Source organism: Rhinatrema bivittatum, chromosome 2 (assembly GCF_901001135.1).
Source record: "Rhinatrema bivittatum chromosome 2, aRhiBiv1.1, whole genome shotgun sequence".
NCBI lineage: Eukaryota > Metazoa > Chordata > Amphibia > Gymnophiona > Rhinatrematidae > Rhinatrema > Rhinatrema bivittatum.
Window position 1 is genome coordinate 788893499 of NC_042616.1, and position 23613 is coordinate 788917111.

Genomic DNA, 23613 nt, shown 5'->3' on the forward strand with positions numbered 1-23613 from the left:
TGATCCCTAACATGCTTTCAGGTATTCAATGCTCTGTTTGGACTACTTTGCCCCTCACTGTCTCCCACTATTGGTACCACATTGCCCCTCTTTCGGTACTGCTCAGTGCATTTGCTATTGTATGGCTATACTGGGCTTATTGGACAACGAGAAGAAACCTGTCTGGCGTTGCCATTGCTACTCTAAAGGGGTCACAGTGGATTTAAGAGTTGGATTCCATGAGGGAAATTGATCTATTTGGGTAAAGGCAAATAAAATCACTATTGGGCAGACTGGCTAGGCCATATGGTCTTAATCTGATGACATTTAGTATGTTACTATGAAAAGAAAACAGTCTGGAGGCAACACAGCAATGTTGATGGAAGGACCCTCTTCATGATTAAGTCTGAGACTTGTTAAGGTTCTTACAATCTATCTAGTCATATATCTCTTCTTTAACATTTTTCTTGTCCAGACTTTTTCAGAAGGCTCTTCATAATAGTTTCTAAGATTTAACCACTCAATTTAGTGCCATGTTATCTGGTTATGGATCTTCAAACCACATCTGAAAGCATCCTTGCACTTGTAGTCCAATTGCTTCAAGAAAATACTATACAAACCTCAAAATGCTCTGAGATAGAAGATAAAAGCCAGTAGTGGATGGAAAGCAGAGTTGCTTACTCGAAATAGGTGTTCTCTGAGGAAAGCAGGTTGTTAGTCCTCACACATGGCAGACATCATCAGATGGGCCCAGCATGGAACGTTGATCTCAAAGAACCTAGAACTTTCAAACATGCCTTACTGAGCATGTGCAGCTGTAGTCATCACCCAGCCCCCCTAGGCAGAGTCCCTCAATCCACAATATACTTAATACATGGAGAAACCAACTCCCAGGGGAGGAGGTTGGATTTCTTGAGGACTAACATCCTGCTATCTTCAGAAAACACCTGTTACAGGTAAGCCACTCTGCTTTCTCAGAGGACAAGCACAATGGTAGTCCTCACACATGTGTGAATCCCAAGTTATAGGCTGTCCAAGCAAGACAAAGCTGGAAACCGCACAGTACTGAAAGCACCACCTCTCTCCTTTTTGACTGTGAGGCAGCCAACGCACCAAGGGGTCTAGTTGGGTAAAGAGTTGGGTTCTTTAAAGAGAAAAACCATAGAAAAGACTGAGAGACCAAACTCCGATGTGCAGCAGAGGCACCTATGGCAGGGGAGTGATGCGAGTGTCAGCAAGAAACTTTACTCCAAATCAGGGAAAACATTACAAGTAATGTTTTGGATCAGATCTAGAACCTCCTGGATACAGGAAAAAGTCTAGGGATGTAAACAAGAGAAGGACTCTTGGACAAAGACCACATAGTTTTCTTCTGTGTTACAAGATAACCGAAAAACCAACTGGGGCTCGAGAGCTCCTCAGAAAGTAACTGCAGTCCACTGATATCCAAAGGACAGAATGTCTCTCCAGAAGAGTGCCTATGTTTGGAACAACGGCAAAGTCTGTGACAGATCCTAGGTGCCAAAGCACCAGATATAGCTGACCAGCATCAAGTTTCAGGGGTTGAAAGGCAATCCCTGAATGGGATCGTTATCCCAAACTTCAGAACAGAGAGATACATTAGGCCTGAAGCTCACCCACACTGCACCCTGCAAGGGCACAGCTATCCATCCTGTCTACAGGACAGTTCAGGTGAGCAGGAAGACACTTTGGGCAACATAGTGAAGTGAGAAAAGTTAAAGGAAGTATTGGCCAGAGCTTGGCAAGAATATAGGGAAAAAGTAGTGTATCTTTCCATGCAGATATACACTAAGATATACCATGAAAGCTTTTCTTCCCCTCCCGAAATTCCTACTGGAAGTTCAAATGAGCGAAGAACATAAGGAGGAAAGGGTAAGCACAAGTCACTAGGCTGTATAACTCAACCCCAAGCAAATAAATCACTGCCAATTCCAGTAAGGAGTTTTCCACCGAGATAGAGCCCTCACCCTGTTGGAACAGCTGAAATCAACAGCGAATTCCATAGGGATGTGAATCGTTTTTTGACGATTTAAAATATCGTCCGATATATTTTAAATCGTCAAAAATCGTTAGAGCCGCGATACAATAACAATTCCCCCGATTTATCGTTAAAAAATCATAAATCGGGGGAGGGGGGAGGGGAAGGGGAGGGCGGGAAAACCGGCACACTAAAACAACCCTAAAACCCACCCCGACCCTTTAAAATAAATCCCCCACCCTCCCGAACCCCCCCAAAATGCCTTAAATTACCTGGGGTCCAGAGGAAGGGTCCCGGTGTGATCTTTCACTCTCGGACCTCCCTGCGTTGTAGAAATGGCGCCGGCGCTATTTTGTTTTTTGTCCCCCGACGGCAGGAGCGTAGGAGATCGCTCCCGGACCCCCAGGGACTTTTGGCCAGCTTGGGGGGGCCTCATGACCCCCACAAGACTTGCCAAAAGTCCAGCGGGGGTCCGGAACGACCTCCTGCAGTCGAATCGTGTTGCCATACGGCCGGCGCCATTTTGCGCAAAATGGCGCCGGCCGTAAGACAACACGATTCGACTGCAGGAGGTCGTTCCGGACCCCCGCTGGACTTTTGGCAAGTCTTGTGGGGGTCAGGAGGCCCCCCAAACTGGCCAAAAGTCCATGGGGGTCCAGAGGGGGTCCGGAACGACCTCCTGCAGTCAAATCGTTTTTCCGTACGGAAAAACGATTCGCGGTAGGAGATCGATCCGGACCCCCGCTGGACTTTTGGCAAGTCTTGTGGGGGTCAGGAGGCCCCCCCAAGCTGGACAAAAGTTCCTGGGGGTCCGGGAGCGATCTCCTACGCTCCTGCCATCGGGGGACAAAAAAAACAAAATGGCGCCGGCGCTACCTTTGCCCTGTGGTCAAAGGTAGCGCCGGCGCCATTTCTACAACGCACGGAGGTCCGAGAGTGAAAGATCACACCGGGACCCTTCCTCTGGACCCCAGGTAATTTAAGGCATTTTGGGGGGGTTCGGGAGGGTGGGGATTTATTTTAAAGGGTCGGGGTGGGTTTTAGGGTTGTTTTAGTGTGCCGGTTTTCCCGCCCTCCCCCCCCCCCCACTGGACCCCAGGTAATTTAAGGCATTTTGGGGGGGTTCGGGAGGGTGGGGGATTTATTTTAGGGATGTTTTAGTGTGCCGGTTTTCGATTTACACGATTTACACAATATTTAAAAAACCCAAACTGCGACGATCCGATTCCCTCCCCCTCCCAGCCGAAATCGATCGTTAAGACGATCGATCACACGATTCACATCTCTAGAATTCCACAGGGAAGAAATACAGAAACACCCCACTAAGAGAAGGGAAGCTGGAGTGCCGGAAGTGCAGACCCCTGTTGAATAGGATTTCTCCACTGGCTTGAAAACTCTAAGGGTAAAAGGGCAGGGCAAGGGTGATCTCATAACAGTTTCCCCAAACCTGGCTTAGGTATTAATACTTCAGCCATGAAAGCATATACCTCCCCAAGGAAGCACGAGGGCCAGTAAATTTAACAATCATTGCATGAACCAGGACTCCCCTGTCCGCAGGTAGGGTTATCCCTAAAATGGGGAAGTATAGCTTGCAAGCCACTGCAACCAAATTATAGGACCTCTGTTGCAGGGTCCCTCGTTCCCCAACTCCCTCAGCCATAGATGTGGCGATAGGCTGAAAGGCATACTTGCCAATAAGATGGATTAGAACCTTCCTCACTGAGGTAGTGTCCTGAAGATGAGAATGACTGGCAATAGTGGTCCTTATCAAAAAAATACCCATTGAACTCAGCAGGTATAAAATTGACTCCTGGACGAAAGAAATCCCTAATCTTTACCAGGAAGCTACTCTGGAAAGGGTCCGTCATGAAATAGGCCTGCTGTGCCTTAGGACGACCTAAGGAGAGTGCTACCGCTCGACCGGATCTCTGATTCCACGAGGAACCAAGAGCAACCGCCAGTCTAAAGCAGTGACATGCCTTCTCTGGGAAACGAAGACCAAGGGACACCCCGAGCAGGGGTAGACAACCAGGTGTCTGGGGGAGGGGGGGACCCACAAGAGTTGCCCTGGAACCCAATTGAATCCCCCCTTCCTGAAGGGACAGGAAAGCAACAAGAATTGGGGCCTCCTGATCCCAAAAAAACGGTCAAATCTCCAGTTGAGAGCTGAGACGCAATCACTGATTGCTGAGGTTCAGAAGTGAACAATCTGCCACTGGCAGCCACCCTCAGATGGGGAAGGCCACCATGGTAATCAACGAAGGGGCTCCAGCAAAAATGACCACCACTACCATCCTCCGGCTCTGGCCTACAAGGAGATGCACCAATTCAAAGAACTGAGGCTCTGGTTCAGCGATAAAGCTGCCAGGGGAAGAGCCCCAGGGGCTTCCCCACAAAGGGGATTTGTGACATGGAAAGGTCTAAAAGACACATTGCTCTTTTCAGGAAGAAGGTGGCTCCCGAGACTCTCCTGGTGTCTACTTCCCTTAGGGTTCGACCAAGAACGCAGTCCTAGGTCAGTCCTGTAGCAGCAGCGCACACACACACACACACACACACCCTTGCAGTAGAGGGCAATTGGAGAATAGAGCCCTCCGCTGTAAAAGCAAGGTGAACAGTACTCATATAGTGATATCCCATTCCATGGATGGCGGCACACCTATGACCCCACTCACCATGCTTGTGGGTAGAATCCTTTGGCACAGCAAGGACAGAGCACCACTTGCTAGAGAAGGTGGCTGCAAGCCACCAAAAACAAATCACAGAGTGTGTGATGACGACTTCCTCGCCAGTGCTCCCCAGCACTTTGTGGGGCAGAACTGACAAGGAGGCTGAGACCTTGACGTGCGATAGTAGAAACCTGGCATGGCTGAAAACTGCACAGACAGGGAAATTGCCACCTGCGTGAGGTGCTTGGAATAGATGCCTTGCCGTATCCGACCACACATGCTGGGCTCCACTGTTACAGTAACTCCCAATGGAGTGCATAGGAACAGTGTGACGACGGCATCCCCATTGTCAGTGGGGCTCTGGGTATGGCATGATGATGTGTGGCGTTCTATGGCGTAGCCTCCTCCAGTACCTGATAACGCTCCAAGAGGCTGGACACAGCCCTTGCAATTGTGTCGAGAATGGCTCACTGCCATTTCCCTTGTGGAACAACAGCAGCGAAGTCCATGGCGACAGACAGTGCCCATGGTGCTCTGAAGTCATGTTTTGCGGCATCTGACTGCATCCACTGGTGCCCACAGTAGTGACAGTGCCCGTAGGGCTCATAAAGTTTCACACTCACCAACAATGGATCACATCCAGGGCACCAAATGATGCTTCACCCAGGGCTTCGACTGCGCTTGACCGAATCTTTATCAGTTCGATGGTATACAGTGCCATCCCTGGCACCACAGACGTCTGTGGACCTCAACAGCCCTGCGGCACCATAGAGACTTTAGTGCAAGAAGGCATCGATGGACTGGCAGTACCAAGGAAGGCCAGTGTGCCTGCAGGCAGAGGCTCTGCAGCGCTGATATGGCCCCAGCATGCCTCATTGGTGCCCAGAGCAACCAATGATTGCCAGTGCCATCGAGTGTTCCCCTCGGCTCACCTATCCATCCGAGGACGTCAATGGTGCTAGCTCAATGGCGTTCCTCGCCAGTGGTTATGGCTGACAATAGCCTCGCTAACACTCATTAACACCGATGATGCATGATACCTGGTGGGACCTCCGATTCCCCCCGATCCCAGAGGCTCAGGGCCCTTGAGATCATCAGCATCCATGGTGCCCAAAAGCCATAGGCCAGTGATGGGACAGCACAATGCCCCTCAGTGCCCTGTCGGGACATCGCCAAGGAGCATCGAGACACCAGACCACTGCACCTGGATGCCTCGGCATACCAGGGAACCTTGAGTAAATGGCGACCGCGGCACGCAATTCCGTTCAAGGCCAAATTCCCTGTTGCTCGAGGGCTTCATGGCACTCAAGGGTTCTCAAGAGCTCATCGGTTTATGGCCTCGGAGATGACCAGGGATCTCAATAGTGATCTCAGTGCCTCCCTTGGTAGTGCTCGACATTGTCAAGAGCGGGCAACAAAAGGCATCAGTGGTCAACATGCGCGATGGCCTCCATGGTGACCCTGTACCTCAGTGGCACTGAGGACATCGATGGTATTGGGGCAGCTCCACACGATAGCACTGAGGCCACACACCCTGATGGTACCGAGGGTGGCCATGGCATCGAGGCCACGTACCTAAATGACATTGAAGTTGGCCACTCATGCACCTTGATGGGATTGAGGGCATTGATAGCACTGAGGCATCAAGAGTATCGACATTGAGGGCAGCTCCGATGGCATCGAGGGGGACTATGGCACTTGATGGCAGACCTGGTCCCCGACACTAGAGGTCAGTGTCACTACTTTGCCACATTGAGGTCCAAGGTGCTCAATGATTCCAGTGCATCAAGACTCCACATCCACAGATGCCTACAGCACAGAAGGCTCTTATGGCATTGAGGGCGGTCATGAACCTAGATGGCATCAAGGGTGACCATGGCGCTGAATGGCAGTCCTGGGTCCCCAATGTGGTCAGATTAATGATGCATTGGTCACAGATGTGCAGGGGCAAACGTTATTACCATGCCTGGTGTGGCAGCAAGCTGCTTGCTCCGGATCCTGCTCACCCTCTCTCACAAGGAGACTACACTGCCATCATTGTCAAGCAGGAGGGGAGGCTACATCATCCAGGGCTCCTGTCTCTGGAGACTAGTTCCTTTGAATGTGAGTAGGATGAGCTCTACCCCCACCGAAACAGTGTGGTCCTTGATTTTAAGACTTAAAACCTGGCTATTTAAACAAGCCTTCCCAGAACAATCTTAAATCTCATCTCTTCTACTCTAAGAATGTTCCACTCCGGCACTGTAAATAATTAACTATGATGTTAACCTACTCATGCCTTTCTGTCTCTTCTCCTAGTTCCATTACCCCTGTTCATTGTAACTTCATTTCCTATACACGAGTTTTAGTTTTATGTTATCCTGCACCCCTTGTTCAAATGTAAACCGGCATGATGTGATCTTATCATGAATGCCGGTATATAAAAAAACCTAAATAAATAAATAAATAGATAAATAAATAAAAATAAATCTCTACACTGTCTGAACCTGCATCGATACCAATCGATTGGTGAAACAACATGGAACTCCTCCCCAGGTAGAACTTAGGCAAGTTCCCACGTTCAGTGGTCTACATGGATTATCCACAGACTGCATTCAGTCAGTCCTGCCAGTACCTGACAAAGATACAAAACAGACAGAGCAAGGAGAGGACACAGATACTAAACTGCCAGACAACATAGTGACTAAGGCCCATCATAGGGCTGGGAGACAGAGGAAAAAGAAGAAAAGAAATAATACTAACATAAGGTAAAGGAAAGAAAACGGCTGCAGCTCTAGAAAAAAATCACTTACAAAAACTGAGGAGAGAGCAGTGACACACATGGCTCCCGTGACCACAGGGCTCTGCGGAAAAAAAAAAGACACTGAGGGACTCTGCCTAGGGGCAGGGTGTTGACTACGTCTGCACATGCTCATTAAGGCATATTTGAAAGTTCTAGATTCTTTAAGATCAAAGTTCTGTGCCGAGCTCCATTCGATGTCACTCATGTGTGAGGACTACAATCCTGTTTCTCCAGCATACTGGAATAAGAGTGAAATTATGACTTTCTCATTTTTCTGAATTGATGAGATTGGAAGGTACTTTTTTTATTTAGATTTATTTTCTCAATTTAATATACAGGCTGTGTTTGGTTCTACAATAAAATGAACCTTAAAAGAAAGTTAATGTTCTCACCTAACTCAATCTGAGGCAAGGTTGGAATTTCTTTCATGATGACTGTGTAATAGGAGTGAAGTCCTCTATATGCAGAAAGCAGCAGATGACAAAGGTCCTTGTGCCATTTGAAAGCATGTTGCATGCAGTTTTCAGATGGGACATAGAAGCTACCCTATATGAGAATATTATGAAAACAAAACAAGTTAAAAAGATATGAGTAGTATGTCATTGTCTATTGTAACAATATTATCTAAAGAATTCAAATTTTATTCAATCTATTTTTTTTCTGTTATTAGTATCCAAGCATCTTTTCCTGCTGACAGTATCTGCTACAATGGTACCCACTAACACCTCTAGCAGTAATGCACTACAGTCATATTACATCTGACTGTAGTGCATGGGAATATAAATATTTACTTGTCCAGTACACAACGACTAGATATTTGCCTATGACAATCATGTTGCATCAAAGGATTTGCAATTTTAATAGCGTAGACTCATGTCTTAATACTTTTGTTGCATTCATTACCCCCCAAAACTCACAAAGAAACCTACGCTCCAACAACACAGGATTCCTAAATATCCCCACCTTAAGAGAAGCTCAACTACGCGAGAAAGAGCATTTTCCATTGCTTCCCCCAAAACTTGGAACACCCTACCCATAGAACTGAGGACCCAGCACATCCAAAAAACATTTAAAAAAGACCTAAAAAAAAACCAAAACATTTTTATTCCGCAAACTCTATTCTAACTATCTGACATCTGATCATCCCAGCACTCAACAGAACTCGCAAGCATAATCCTCCTCCTTCATGCTCTCCTGATGTACCCTCCTTTTCTTCCCCTCCCTGCTCACTCCCTTGATCTGTTAAGTTCTTTGAAAATGTTCTCCGCAATATTCTGTTATTCAACGACTAAGAAAATATGTTGATTGTTCACAAAACCCTACTGTTCCCAACTACTATGTTATCTCCATTTGATTGTAAGATAATTGCATATGTTGGATGATAATTGCAGATTTGTAAACCATTATGATGGCTCTACCGAATAACGGTATATAAAACCCTACAAATAAAAATAAATAAAAAATAAATTCAAACACAATTTTTATGAAAATTTAGGGCCTTCATATCATCCTCGGTTTAAGACCTTCATATCACCCGAGGTATACTTGCTAACCGTGGCCTTATTTATCACTATCATGAATATATTTCTTATTTAGTTTAACACAAAATAATATGTACTATGGCCTCTCTTGTGCAAAATCCTTCAGTTAAGTAGTCAGATTAACAGCTATTGGGCCTGCACTACAGTATTTTCTTATGATGTAATCAGGATATTTGAGCTGGCTCCAGACCATAATTTTTGCAGGCTTCCAAATTTCAGAGAAAAAGTCAGTACAACTACAAAGCTACCACTGTATAAAGTGATTGTTACAATTCCCGGGCTGCAGGCCAGCAGCCCCTACCCTCCCGGTCCCAAGCCTCAACCTCAGCCCTCCTCACCTCGGCGGGCAGCCGCCGTCGCTGTCCTTCCATCTCCCGGCCACCCTGCTCGACTCGGGACAGTCTTCCGCCCTCTCCTGCTGCCTCCCCATCTGTGGCGGGGAAACGCCGCCACACCAACCACGCCACTACCTCTTTCCTCAGCGTGCACCTCTATCGGGGATTTAAAGGAGCCACGGTAGGAAAAGTTCCCGTGGCCCCTAGTGATGACATCAGCAGCCCTGGGTATATAAGACAAGCTCTGACAGTCAGAGCTTGCCTTGGCAACAGGTCTCCTCGCTGTCATCTGCCAGAATTCCTGAGTTGCTGTGCCTGTACCTGTCTCCAGTTCCTGTTCCTGCTCCGGATTCCAGGCTCCAGTTCCTGCATTCCAGTTCCTGTACCTTGCTCCTCTTCCCTCGGACAGACCTTAGCTTTTGACCTGGATTGCTCCTTTGTCTCATCTTCTGCTGCCTGCCTATAACCTCTGGACCGGACCTGACCACGTCTTCTTCTGCCTGCCTCTAACCTCCAGACCGAACCTGACCTAGCATGGGTTATTTTTCCCTATATGCATCACTTTGCACTTATCCACATTAAATTGCATCTACCATTTGGATGTCCAATTTTCCAGTCTCAGAAGGTCTTCCTGCAATTTATCACAATCTGATTGTGATTTAACTACTCTGAACAATTTTGTGTCATCTGCAAATTTGATTACCTGAGGCACTCCACTGCCCACTCCCTTCCACTGAGAAAATTGTCCATTTAATCCTACTCTCAGTTTCCTGTCTTTTAGCCAGTTTGTAATCCACAAAAGGACATTGCCTCCTATCCCATGACTTTTTAGTTTTCTTAGAAGCCTCTCATGAGGGACTTTGTCAAACACCTTCTGAAAATCCAAATACACTACATCTACTGGTTCACCTTTATCCATATGTTTATTAACCCCTTCAAAAAAATGAAGCAGATTTGTTAGGCAAGACTTCCCATGAGTAAATCCATGTTGACTGTGTTCCATTAAACCATGTCTTTCTGTATGCTCTACGATTTTGATCTTTAGAATAGTTTCCACTATTTTTCCTGGCACTAAAGTCAGGCTTACTGGTCTATAGTTTACAGGATCGCCCCTGAAGCCCTTTTTAAATATTGGGGTTACATTGCAACTCTCCAGTCTTCAGGTACAATAGATGATTTTAATGATAGGTTACAGATTTTAACTAATAGTTCAGAAATTTCATTTTTTAGTTCCTTCAGTACCCTAGGATGCATATCATCCGGTCCAGGTGATTTGCTACTCTTTAGTTTGTCAATCTGGCTTACAACATCTTCTAGGTTCACAGTGATTTGGTTCAGTTCATCTGACTCATCACCCTTGAAAACCATCTCTGGAACTGGTATCTCCCCAACATCCTCATTTAGTAAATACAGAAGCAAAGAATTCATTTAGTCTTTCTGCAATGGCCTTTTCCCTAACAGCCCCTTTAACCCCTCCGTCATCTAATGGTCCAACCAACTCCCTCACAGGTTTCTTGCTTCGGATATATTTTAAAAAGTTTTTATTATGAGTTTTTGCCTCTACGGCCAACTTCAGTTCAAATTCTCTCTTCGCCTGTCTTATCAATGTTTTACACTTAACTTGACAATGCTTATGCTTTATCCTATTTTCTTCAGATGGATCCTTTTTCCAATTTTTGAAGGATGTATTTTTTGCTAAAGTAGCCTCTTTCACCTCACCTTTTAACCATGCCGGTAATCGTTTTGCCTTCCTTCCACCTTTCTTAATACGTGGAATACACCTGGCCTGCATGTCTAGGATTGTATTTTTAAACAATGTCCATGCCTGTTCAACACTTTTAACCTTTGAAGCTGCACCTTTCAGGTTTTTTTCTAACTATTTTCCTCATTTTATCAAAGTTTCCCTTTTGAAAAGTTAGTGTTAGAGCTGTAGATTTACTTATGGTCCCCCTTCCAGTTATTAGTTTAAATTTGATCATGTTGTGATCACTGTTGCCAAGTGGCCCCACCACCATTACCTCTGTCACCAAATCCTGCGTTCCACTAAGAATTAAATCTAAAATAGCTCCCTCTCTTGTTGGTTCCTGAACCAATTGCTCCATGAAGCAGTCATTTATTACATCGAATCCAAACCCTGCAGAGCCTACTGTGGCATCTGCCAATCTTTCCTCCCCAAAGACAAACCAATCAAGGGGGCATCAGATCCAGGCAACACACCAGATAGGCCACTGAATGGTCCTGTAACCGTCTCTTTTTAGTCAGTAAGGAGGCCCAGACAACTGATCCGTAAAGATAGACTTTTATTGCCAGCAAGATGCACAGTCCTACTCCCACTGATTGCTGGGAAGGACCCGCATCCACTGAATCTGCCAAAGGCAACTTGCCCTGAGCCTCCTTACAGCATGAAAAAGATTAGCGGGGCACCAGGCTGCAATTCCCGTTTATGGCCAAGCAGCACATATCACTAAGCGCTTAGGTTTCTTCACCGGCGCCATTGATAAGCATCCAATTGTGGCTCTCAACAAGAGTGAACAACAGATGTAAACTAGGCGTTCAGCCGAATGCTTCCTGCAGGATGTCAAAAACACGGGCACACAGCAACGCTGAATCCCCGTTCTTGGATGTTGAAGCTCTGGGTGTCTACCACTTGACACCTAAGCCCAGAGGCTTATGGATTGAGTAGGCACCCATGCCCAGCCGGATGCTCACAAACATTGGACGTCCAAAAACTAGATGTCCCAGCAGCCACTGCAACTGGACTTACAAACCAGACATGCAGGGGCAGCTGCCACCCCAAAGCTGCACGGCAGACTTGCATAGAAGAAAACATGTGAAACACCTCTGTGTCCTAACACATGGCTACCTCAGGCAAGCCCTGAGTGAGGGGCCTAGCCATTGGCTGCTCATCCAACCAAAAACGCCACAGCAACTAACTCCAAGAGGAGGAGAAGGGACTCTGACAAGAAGCGCTGAGAAACAGAGACCTCAAAGAAGGTGAGAGAAGGGCCCCACATCTCTCTATCTAACACATGCAATGTGCTTTATTCTTTTACTTTTTTTTTTTTTATTACTTGACTTTAGCCCCTCCCAGCTGAGCACACAATCAGGTCTCTGGCTGCAGGGGGAGAGAACTAAGGCCTTCACCACTGCATCTCCACATCCTGCAACTGCTAGGCCTTTTTATAATTTTAAGTGCATGCCAAAACCGGCTACCGGACTAAGACACTCAACTCAGGGAGAGACGCCAGGGTATCACCTCAGGAGTAAAGGGCTGCTCTCCTGATCTGCTTTCTCTTTTAATTTTTTTTTTTTTTTAACTAGCAATCCCCAGTAGGGAAATGCACATCCACCATCTGTTGAAGACGGAGAATACTGGTGGGCTGATTTCAGTGCAGAGCTATATATACCGTGACGTCAGATTTACTCCATCTCCATCTGCTGGTAGAGGTGCATAACCCACTGGTCGTGGATTAGTCTTTCTGCGTGCAAAGGAAAGCTTATTTCTCGTGTCTCAGTAATATATGCATATGCTATAGCAATATGAACAAACAATTTTGAGTTTAGAATATTCTCAAGGACTAAGGTGAATATATCACAGTGACCATACATATCTTGGTGCAATCCAACAAGAAGATAAATTGTTTACGTTTTGCTAAAAGCTTTTTCCCTAACAGCATAATTTAGCATGGATTCTATTTCTGCACTGCAATTTCAGTGATTTCCCACTTTTAATTGCAGTTAACCCTCTCAGATCTCCAAGGAGTCATACAAGAGGAAGATGATTAAATGGTTTAGAGGTTCAACTACTTTGCTAACAAACAGTAACATACTAAATTTTAGATGAAGGCATAATAAGACCAACTGACCCATCCATAATGCTCAATTATCCTGTCCACATTCCTAGGAACATTGATTTCTATGCTATGTATTCCTGTGGACTATGATGCTGGTTTAGAGATATCATACACTTTACACTACTCTGCATAGATACTTATCAGCAAGTTTGCAAACATAGCAATGTGAAAATGAAATATGTTAAAGTATGTACTTTTATGCAAGTATCTAAAACAAAACAAAAAAATGTAAGTTTCTAAAGGAAGGCTAAAGTCATCAAAGTGTAATGTTGATAAAAATAAACTGGGTATTTGAGTCACTTTTTGACATATTGATTTTGTATTGACAACTGGATATAAACCGTGCTTACTAAAAGAACATCTTGATTAGAGAAACTGTTTTTGCTGCCAAGTGGTCCACATAAAATCTTTAGCTGTAACACTTGCCATGCATTTGTCTACTATAGGTTGCACAACCATTTACTGTATTTTTTCCTGCAAATTAGTAAGTGCCATTCATGAAATTGTCCTCTGCAGTTAATTTATCTGATTACGACAGGAGGATTAACTATGAAAACGTAGGAAAACCTTGTCACTACTCTGAAGGTTGAGGAAAGGCAGGTATTAGTTGCAGTACTCTGATTTTCTAATCATTAAAATGCACTGGTCAATGACTTATATTGCAAGTCCATAATAAAAACAAAACAAAACAAAAAAGATTCCAGTACAATAACTAAAACTCTGAAGTACCACTTCTAAGGAGAGACATGGTAGTTTATTTCCAATGTTTTTTCAATCTTAGGTTCTGACTGAACTGCTACTGGTGTGAAATACAATGCAATTTATAAGGAGGGCAATTTTCAAAGCCATTCTTGTGGGTAAAACATTGCTTTATTTGCTTACGTGGCCAGTTACAAAACTATCCACCCTCCAGTTCTTACCTACTGATCTTACTTGTATATAAACTCCAGTTAGTAACCTGCTTAAGCCTATATATATAAGCCTTTATTTATAGACCTGTAAATATATTTATACCTGTAAATAGCCTGTTACAGTTGTTTGATTGCTTTAATTTCTTTGCCCTCTGCTCTATGTATATTCCTCCCTGTTTCCCCTCCCCGTTAATTGTAATTTCAGCCTTTCAGTTACAATGTGAACCGGTATGATGTATGCTTACTAATGCCGGTATATAAATGTTTCAAATAAATAAATAAATAAATATGCTTGTAAATTTACCCATACTGAGCACAGGTATTCCTTGAAGTGATGTTAGGTAAGAGTTTACACCCATGTGCTTATTTTTGCATTTTTAAAAGTGCATAAATTATTCCAAACAAAGTCTGCACACAATTGTATAATTGTGTGAGTAGTTTTGATAGAATAATTTTCAAAGGGAAAGAATGTGTGTACTTTCCCTTTGAAAATTGGTGTAACTTATATGCGTATTTGATTCAAAATATATACAAGCGTTAACAAAGTTACCACTAAACTGGATACCATGGCTTACGCCTTAAACTATGATTATCAACAAATATTGAATAATTGTTATAATCAGTTGACAAATTATTTTTTATTACTACCAACTCATTCAGAATCAGATATGAACATGAGATTTAGAGATTCAAGTTCTACATCCTTATGCTAATCAATTATACTACCAATAGACATGGAAAACATGGTTGCTTACTTGTAATAAGTGTACTCTGAGGACAGTAGGATGTCAGGTATCATACATGGCTGACATCATCAGACAGAGCCCCGTACAGAAAAATTATGTCAAAATTTGTAGAACTTTGAGCCTCACTGGGGCAGGCTATTATACCAAACGTCCACGCAGGGTCCCTTCAGTCTCTTTTTAGCAAAGAATGAAAATCAATATTGGAGAAAACAATACCACAGGGAAGTAGATGGGTTTCATGAGGACTGACATCCTGCTGTCTTCAGAAAAAACATGTTCCAGGTCAGAAACCATGCTTTCTCCAAGGACAAACAAGACAGCAGTCCTCATATATGGGTAGTACCTAGCTACAGACTACCCCCCAACAAAAAAGGGGTAACAAAACAGTGCCAAGAATAATGTCTTTATGGTATTTTATTCTTAACCTATGGGGGCAACCTAGAACAAAAACAACAGGCTCTAGGCAGGAAAGAGCTGGGTTCTACACCTCAAACAAATTCCAAAGGACAGATAGAGATGACAGTAAATTTAGCCTATCAAGACAATAATGAGTTGTGAATGAGTGGAGAGAACGTCACATCACAATCCCCTTCCATGGGGAATGATCACAGATGAGTAATTAACACTGCCATGACTCAACAGAATGAGCCTTGACATGGCCCACATGATTCAACCCCCACCTGGGCATAATAGGAGGAAATACAATATGCTAGCCAATTAGAGAAAGTCTAGCGAAGGTGATCCCCAGCTTGTTTGCATCAAAAGAAATAAAAATGTGGGTGGACTTTCCATGGGCTTCAGTCCACTCCAGACAGCAGACCAAGGCACGCTTGAAGTCCAAACTGTGCCACACTTGTTCATCTTGGTGGATATGAGGCTTGGGAAAAAATGTTGGAAAGACAACTGACTGGTTAAGATGGAATTCCAACACCACCTCAGGCAAGAACTTAGGAAGGGTGCGTAGAAAAACCTTGTCATGGAAAAACTTGATATAAGATGGATAGAGCCTGAAACTCAATGACAGTGTGTGCTAAAATGATCATGACTGAAAATATAATCTTCTAGGTCAGGTACTTTAGGTGACAAGAGTGCACTGGCTCAAAGGGAGTTATCATCAGCTGGGGCAAAATCATGTGAAGTCCCAGGATACAGCAGGAGGTCTGATGTGAGGATTCAAATGAAGCAGGCTCCACATGAAACAAAAAACTAAAGACTGTACCTAAATAGGCATACCATCTACATGGTGATGGCAGGAGCCAACTGCACTAAGGTGGACCCTAACAGTAGTGGTGAGCTTCAATCAAATGTAGAAGGTAATCCAGCGGTTTTTGTGTGAGGCAGGAGAATGGATCTAAGGCCTTTTGCTCACACCACACAGCAAACATCCTCTACTTCAGTCCATAAGACTTTCTAGTGGAATCCTTCCTTTAAGCCAAAAGAACACAAGATACATCCTAAGACAGTGCAAAGGGTCACAGAATCAACCTCTCAACACGTGAGCAACAGACTTAAGTTTGGGATGGCGCAAACTGCCTTGATCTTAAGTGATGAGAGATGGGGAAAACCCAACTTGTCTGTTCCCTGATGGACATCTTGTACAAGAGCGGTAACTAGACCTATCTCAGCCAAAAGTAGGCTACGAAGATCATGGCCCCCCTATGAGCTTCAACAAAGCCTTTGCTACTAGCAGAATCAGAGGATATGCTTACAGAAGTCCTTTTCCCCAAAGCAGGGCAAAAGCATCGGAGATTAATTTGTCATGTGCCCTCTGCCTGGAGAGGAAGAGTGGGACCTTCCTGCTCCAAGGAAAAATGTGAACAGATTAACCAGTGGAGTTCCCCAGCAGCAGGAGATCTGGTTTGTTACTCCCTGATTGGGGATCCACTCGTGCAGTTGCAAGGACCAGCTTTGACTGTCTGCTAACACATTCTGTATTCCGGCCATGTAAGTGGCTCTGATAACCATCCCATGAGAGATGGCCCAGTCCCACAGCTGGAAAACCTCTAGACACAGAAGGTACGAGCCTGTACCTCCCTCCTTGTTGATATAATATATTGCTACTTGAATGTCCATCTGGACAAGGATAACTTTGTTGGACAGCCAATCTCTGAAACCATAGAGCGTCCCAAATCACCTGGAGCTCTAGGAAGTTTATCTGAGTTGGCCAAGAGCTCTGGGTGCAGAGATCACCTACATGAGCGTCCCAGCCCAGGTTAGATGAAGCCGTCATGAGAACAATTTGGATTAGAGCAGTGGTTCTCAACCCTGTCCTGGGGACCCCACCAGCCAGTCGGGTTTTCATGATATCCACAATGAATGTGCATGAGAGAAAATTTGCATACACTGCCTCCATAGCATGCAAATTTTCTCTCATGCATATTCATTGTGGATATCATGAAAACCCGACTGGCTGGTGGGGTCCCCAGGACAGGGTTGAGAACCACTGGATTAGAGCAATTTAAAAGGGACCAGATTGGAATTGACCCACTACTAGGATAAAGAGTCCCTGAGTGGTTGGGTGTTCCGGATGCAGTCCCATAGATTTTGAGTGGCCTGCAGCTAATGAGAACTCAAGTTCCATTGGACTCTTCTTATCTAAAGACACACCATGGGAAACACATACACCTTTGATGCCATGAGGCCCAATAGCCTCAACATGTGCCAAACTGTCTGCTGACTAATTTGTATCTCCTCCGCTACAGCCATCAGAGTGGCAGTCCTTTGTTGAGGAAGGAATGCATTTGGCTGAGTCATATCTAGTAGAGCTCCAATAAACTCCAATTGAGGTGATGAATTGAAGTGAGACTTTGGGTAGTTGATAATGAACCCTAGCAACAACACCTGAATGATCATGTGCACCGATTCCTCAGCTCCTAATTGAGATATACTCTTGACTAGCCAATCATCCAGGTAAGGTACCTCCAATTTGTGTAAGTGCACCACCACCAAGCCCATGCATTTTGTGAAGATAAGTGGAGCAGAAGCTAGCCTACAAGGCAGAACAAGATACTGGAGGTGTTGGGTGTCCTACTATGAATCAGAGATTTCCTGTGACCGTAGAAAATTTCTATACTAGTATAGGTATCCTTCAGATTGAGAGAGAAGAGCAAGTCCACTCTTTGAAGAGGATTAAGGTGCCCAAGGAAAACCATCTTTCTCTTTTTTGTTCAAGGTCTTTAGGACTAGAATGGGACAGAGTTCCTCCATTTTCTTTGGAATTAAGAAATTCTTGGAGTATAATCTCTGTCCTCTTTGCCCCAGCCACTTCAGCCTTCAAGTGGTGAGAGAGCTCCTTTAAAGATATTCTTGATGCAATGAATGACCCCAAGACAGGTCCAGGGGTTGATATGGTAGGAGAACCAATAGGTTTAATTTGTACCTTCTGTTGGTGATGCTGAGGACCGTCACACCCAAGGTTACTACACCTCACTTGATCTTAGCCAAAAGGCCGAGAAGCAATTATATTGGGTTACTGGTTTGTGTACAGCCGCAATATTTCCATGACCGGAAGGTCCTCTGGCATGGGTACTGGGACCCTGGCTATGCTCTCTGGGACCAGTCAAAACCCCAGCCAGGAGATGACTGGGTTGCGATTTGGGGCTTAGGCACCCTCTGCTGCCTTGAATGAACGCAAGGGGCTTGCTGCGAAAGGGACCAAGGAGGCAGAGGACAATGCCTCCTCAGACAGAAAAAGTATCTCCTCTTCATTTACCCTCAGGTACCTCCTAGAGGAGGAGATCGGGTCTGGCGTGACAGTGGAGAGCTGTTGGAGCATTGTACAAGGATCTCGGAGCTATGCTACTGCATCTTTGACCCTTTCTCTGAAGAGATTTTCTCCTGAACATGGCACGTCAGCAAGTCCTTCCTGCACTTCTAGGCAGAGCACTGAGGCCCACAGCCAAGCAAGTCCACGTGCCCCGATCCCTCTGGCAGAAACTCTTGATGCCATTTTGAAAACATCATAGGTTGAAGAGATCGCGTGTTCTCTACACTCCAGCACTTTGTCCACCAGTGACTGGAAGGAATTTTGCTGCTTTTCAGGAAGCTGCTCAACCATCCCCTGCACTTGCTTCAGAATATTCTGCATATACTGCCCCATATAGAACTGAGTAGGCTGCTATATGGGAAAAAAGCACAGCACCTTGAAAAACCTCTCTCCCAAGCGGCACTGAGGAGTGGGTTCTGGACTGTTTGGCCTTTCTAACAGCGGATTCGATGACCACAGATTGGTGTGGAAGTTGTCACTTGTCAAATCTGGGAGCCATTTGGATGAGATAGACTGCGTCCACCTTCCGATTTATTAAAGCTACTGTGAGAGGGATGTCTCAAATTCTCATCAGCATCTCCTGAAGGCTCTCGTAAACTAGGATTGCCACAATCTCCTTAGAGGGCTCCACAAACTGGAGGATTTCCATGGACTCTTCCTCCATCTGCAATGTAAATGCAAATGGTCTCTACCACTGCCCTCACAAATCTGGAAAAGGACAGGTCCTCAGAAGAGGACTTCCTTCTGTCTGATGGAGGAAAAGTGTCAGAGGGGAGACATACATATAAGTAACATAATAATGACAACAGAAAAGGACAAAATGGCCCATCCAGTCTGCCCAACAAGCTTCCTATGGTAGTAAAAGCCACTCTGTGCAGATTACCCCCATGTAACTGTTAAGGGTAGTAACTGCTGCACCCTGCAGGTTAACCCCCATGTTTCTCTTAAGGGTAATAACTGCCACTCTGTGCAGTTTCCCCTAAGCCTTATGATAACCCATAGATATCTTCTCTTCGGAGACATCTCCATAGTCTTAGATGTATCCCCATGAATATTGAAAGCTTGAGTCACTGTGGTCTGCAGAGGAGGGCTCTCTTGGTGCTCTGTCCACATCTAGCAGGTCTTGGTCTGGGCCCTAAGCCAATCCAGACTCTTGAAAAAGCTTCCTCTCTAGAGAAAACAGAGATCAACAGCAGACCAGAAGCCATTAACCCAATGCCCCTCAGGGCACTGGCAACAGAATGAGCACTGGTGCTGGTGTCATAGAAGCACAGTAATATGATGGCAGAAAAAGACATATGACTCATCTAGTCTACCCATTTGTCCAATTTATCTAACTCTTACAATTCCCATCACTCCCTCAGAGATCCCATGCTTTTTTGAATTCAGATACGGTTTTTGTCTCCACCACCTCCACTGGAATATCATTCCATGCATCTTTTACCTTCTCTGTAAAGAAATATTTCCTTTCACACTCAACCCATGACCCCTTGTTCTACAGCCTCCATTCCATTGAAGGATGCTAGCCTCCTGTGCATGTAAAACTTTGAGATATTTAAATGTCTCTATCATAGCTCCAATATTTTGCCTTTCTGAAAAACAGTGATCATTTTAGTAGCCACCCTCTGGACCGACTCCAACTGGTTTATATCCATTTGAAGATGCACTCTCCAGAATTGTACACAGCACGCCAACTAAGGTCTCACCAAGGACTTATACAGGTGCCTTTTTTGCCTCCCTCTGCTTTTTATTTCTCTCCCTATGCAGTCAAGCCTCTTTTTGGTTTTTACCATTACTTTATCCACCTGTTTGACCACTTCACTGAAGTTTGGAGCATTTTTTGTGCTTTTTTCTTCAGCTCAGGCTGTCTGTTGTGGGATCCCACAGTATGTTCCCTAGCTAAGATTTTTTTGTGTTTTTCAAAGATTCCATTCACTGTCATCCCCTAAGGCAGCAAGGCCCTCTGTGCCCACCAGGTCCTTGACCTGCTGCCACAGAGTTCGATTTTGCATCCCTTTTGTTTCATTCCAACATGTTTAGCAGGATCTAGGTGTGCCCTTAATGCAGCAGGACCATGCCTATCATGGACCCCTGTGATAGATGTGTTCTGTGCTAGAGGACATTGCATTACATCGGTGGGTGCTGCCACTGCACAGAAATTATCCCAAAAGGACAATGGTCCTGACTGGATCCTATGGAATGTCTGTTCAGGCACCTGAAGACTGATCCATGGAATCAGAGGTATTGTCATCGAAGAACCCGGGAACTACACTGTTGGCAGGAGGGCATTGGGGGAGCCATTGGATCCCTAGACATCTGTGGCTACTAGAGAATCTAGAGAAAGAATATCATTCTACTCCTCCCACTCGAAGGAGACACTGAGTTTCACCTCTTCGACAATGGCATCTTAGAAGACCCATGCTGAGCTTCGAGGAAACCAGGAGCAGGGACAGTCCAGCATCAGCCAAGAACTCCCCTAAGCAGTCCTGCTGTGAGGAAACCTCATCTTCTGGATATGCTGGGGGCATGTGACAGTCTCCACTGGTCCTGGTGTTTGTCACAGATCTACCTCTTGGTTCCGAAGAGGATGTGGCCACCCCTCCTGCTTTCCAGTCTGTGCTGGCATTGGCAACATTTGAGTTGCAACTGGAGAAAAGAATCCAGCAGGCTGTGGAAAAGGCACTGCAGGGATGGCATCAGCAGTCATCGAGCTGCTGCTGAACTCCCTTCAGGCGTTCAATATTACCACAGTAATGCCAACACATCGATGCGGGATCTGGGGATGATTGTATCTGATGACATGCCCAGTGAGGCTCAATCAACATAGTTTTTACGTTCCAGGCTCCATTGGATGATGTCACCCATGTGTGAGGACTGCCATCCTGCTTTTCCTCTGAGAATAATGGGATCTGATCAGTGAAGCCTTAGAAGCTGAGAACGGTTGGGTCGAGATAATACTTGGATTGGAAGTGACTAAGGATCATGGGGCGATACAGGAAGTGCTGTAGGTGACTCAGTAGGAGCAGTGCAGTCAGATATTCCAATATGGCATAAAGGGGAATTTTCAGGGCCAGTTTTATTTTTTTCGGTGACTCTAGGCCATGGGGGGGGGGGTAGATATATAGTGATAAAAGAGTGGATGTCCCTCCTAGGGACATGACACAATTAAAAGGGCACTGCCTCCTATTCTGCGTGGCTCTCCCTGTAAAATGACCTTCAGCTTTATTTATTTATATGCTACTTTACCCAAAATCACTAGGTGGTGCATATACAATTATTCTCATAAGTTTACATATCCCTGGCAGAATTTTTAAGATGTGTAACATTTTAAGAAAACAATAGTGAACAGACAAAACATTTCTGTTATTTTTAATGTGTTATGCAACACAGAATTGTACAATCATTAAACAATCAAACAATTAGTGTGGAAGGATAGATGTATTAAAGTGTTTATATGCACTTCTGGTCTACATGCTGATACTTCACTGTTTTGAATAAAAGTTGTTATGAACACTTGATGAATTATATGGACATTTAAAATATGTCTATTTTTCCACAAGTATTGTTTGATTATTCTTTGATGGTTGGATATTATGTCTATTTCTGCTGCCAATCATTAAACAAACCATGGCAATAAGGGAAATAATAAAATGGTCCTGTTAAAAAGTTTGCATATCCTTAGTTCTTAATATTGTGCATTGCCCCCTTTTGCATCAATGACGGCTTTCAGTCTTTTGTGATAGTTGTGAATAAGGGCCTTTATTTTCTCATGTTGTAAAGCTGTTCATTCCTCTTTGCAAAAAGCCTCTAGATCTTCAACATTATTTTGCTGTCTAGCATGAACTGCATGTTTGAGTTCTCCCCAACTGTGATGGCCATTCCAGAACTTTCGCTTTCTTCTGCTACAGCCACTGAAGGGTTGGCATGAGCACTACTATAATTAACATATATAACTCAATATTAAAATGTACAACAAAAACAGATAAGACAAGTCTGAAAGGCTGCTTTAATGGCAGCCTCTCATCAGACTCACTTTCTTAAAGATATAGGGGAGAGACAGTGTTGTGTCTACCATACTTCAATGCTGCTGATCTGCTCCTGTGCATTTAAGGGGGTAAGTCCAATGAGACACTGCTGCTAAGCGAGGGCCATCCCATAGAGGATGAGATGCCCCTTTTCACTGTGGTATTATTAAGCATGAGATTACTCATGGCCTAGCTGAAAATCTGGGCCCAGGAAGTATATTGTTAAAAGTGAGGTCTTTTGGAATATGCATTCTGCTAAGTTCCTCTCTACGCTCTAAACATTTGTAGGATAATTTTCAATGCCATTTATGTGGGTAAATTGTGATCTACCCACAGAAATTGCTTGACTAAAAACTGTCCTCCTCAGAATGGATAAAAGTATACACAGGCATTCCTATGAGCATGTTAGATCAGGAGAGGAAAACAGCATTATTTACATTCCATTTTTAAATGTGTATGTTTGGCTACCCACACCAATAGCAGATGCAAAATATGCAGATGCTTTTAACGCATATAGTTTGCACTTGCTATATTTCAAAGAGAAACAATGCTAGTTAATTCTGCTTGAAAATTTGCATATTAAAAGTGCACATTTGCAATTACACAGGCTATTTGAAAATTTGCATTCCCTAAAATTTTCTTAGTACTCTTCACCAAAGTAGAGATGCTAAGCCTACTGTCGTTTCTACATTTCAAAGGTTATACAATCTAAATAGATTCAGAAGAGACTCCCCTTTTAGGTGATGAATATTTATCTTGTCAAGTATCATGAAGTACTTTGGATGAAATCAATTCACAAACAATAATAACCAAGCACTCCATGTCCTTGAAATATAAACTTTCTGTACAACAGACCAATACAACCTTCATGGATGCCTGTTCATTGAATCAGTGCTTGAAAAGTAATCACTCTGTGCATTGGGACTGTACATTGAGCAGATTAATGCCATGATTAGAATGCATTACTTTAGAAATGTATTGACAACCAACTCAGGAAGTACACTTT

General features: G+C 44.4%; 1 protein-coding gene across 1 annotated transcript in view; it reads right to left on the reverse strand.

Moving 5' to 3' along the window:
* FAM135B (family with sequence similarity 135 member B) overlaps window positions 1-23613 on the reverse strand; it is a 397453-nt gene that overhangs the window by 144228 nt on the left and 229612 nt on the right. The window contains exon 10 of the mRNA XM_029592069.1: window positions 7822-7975. Coding sequence (XP_029447929.1) covers window positions 7822-7975 — 154 coding nt within the window. The remainder of the gene's footprint in view (window positions 1-7821; window positions 7976-23613) is intronic.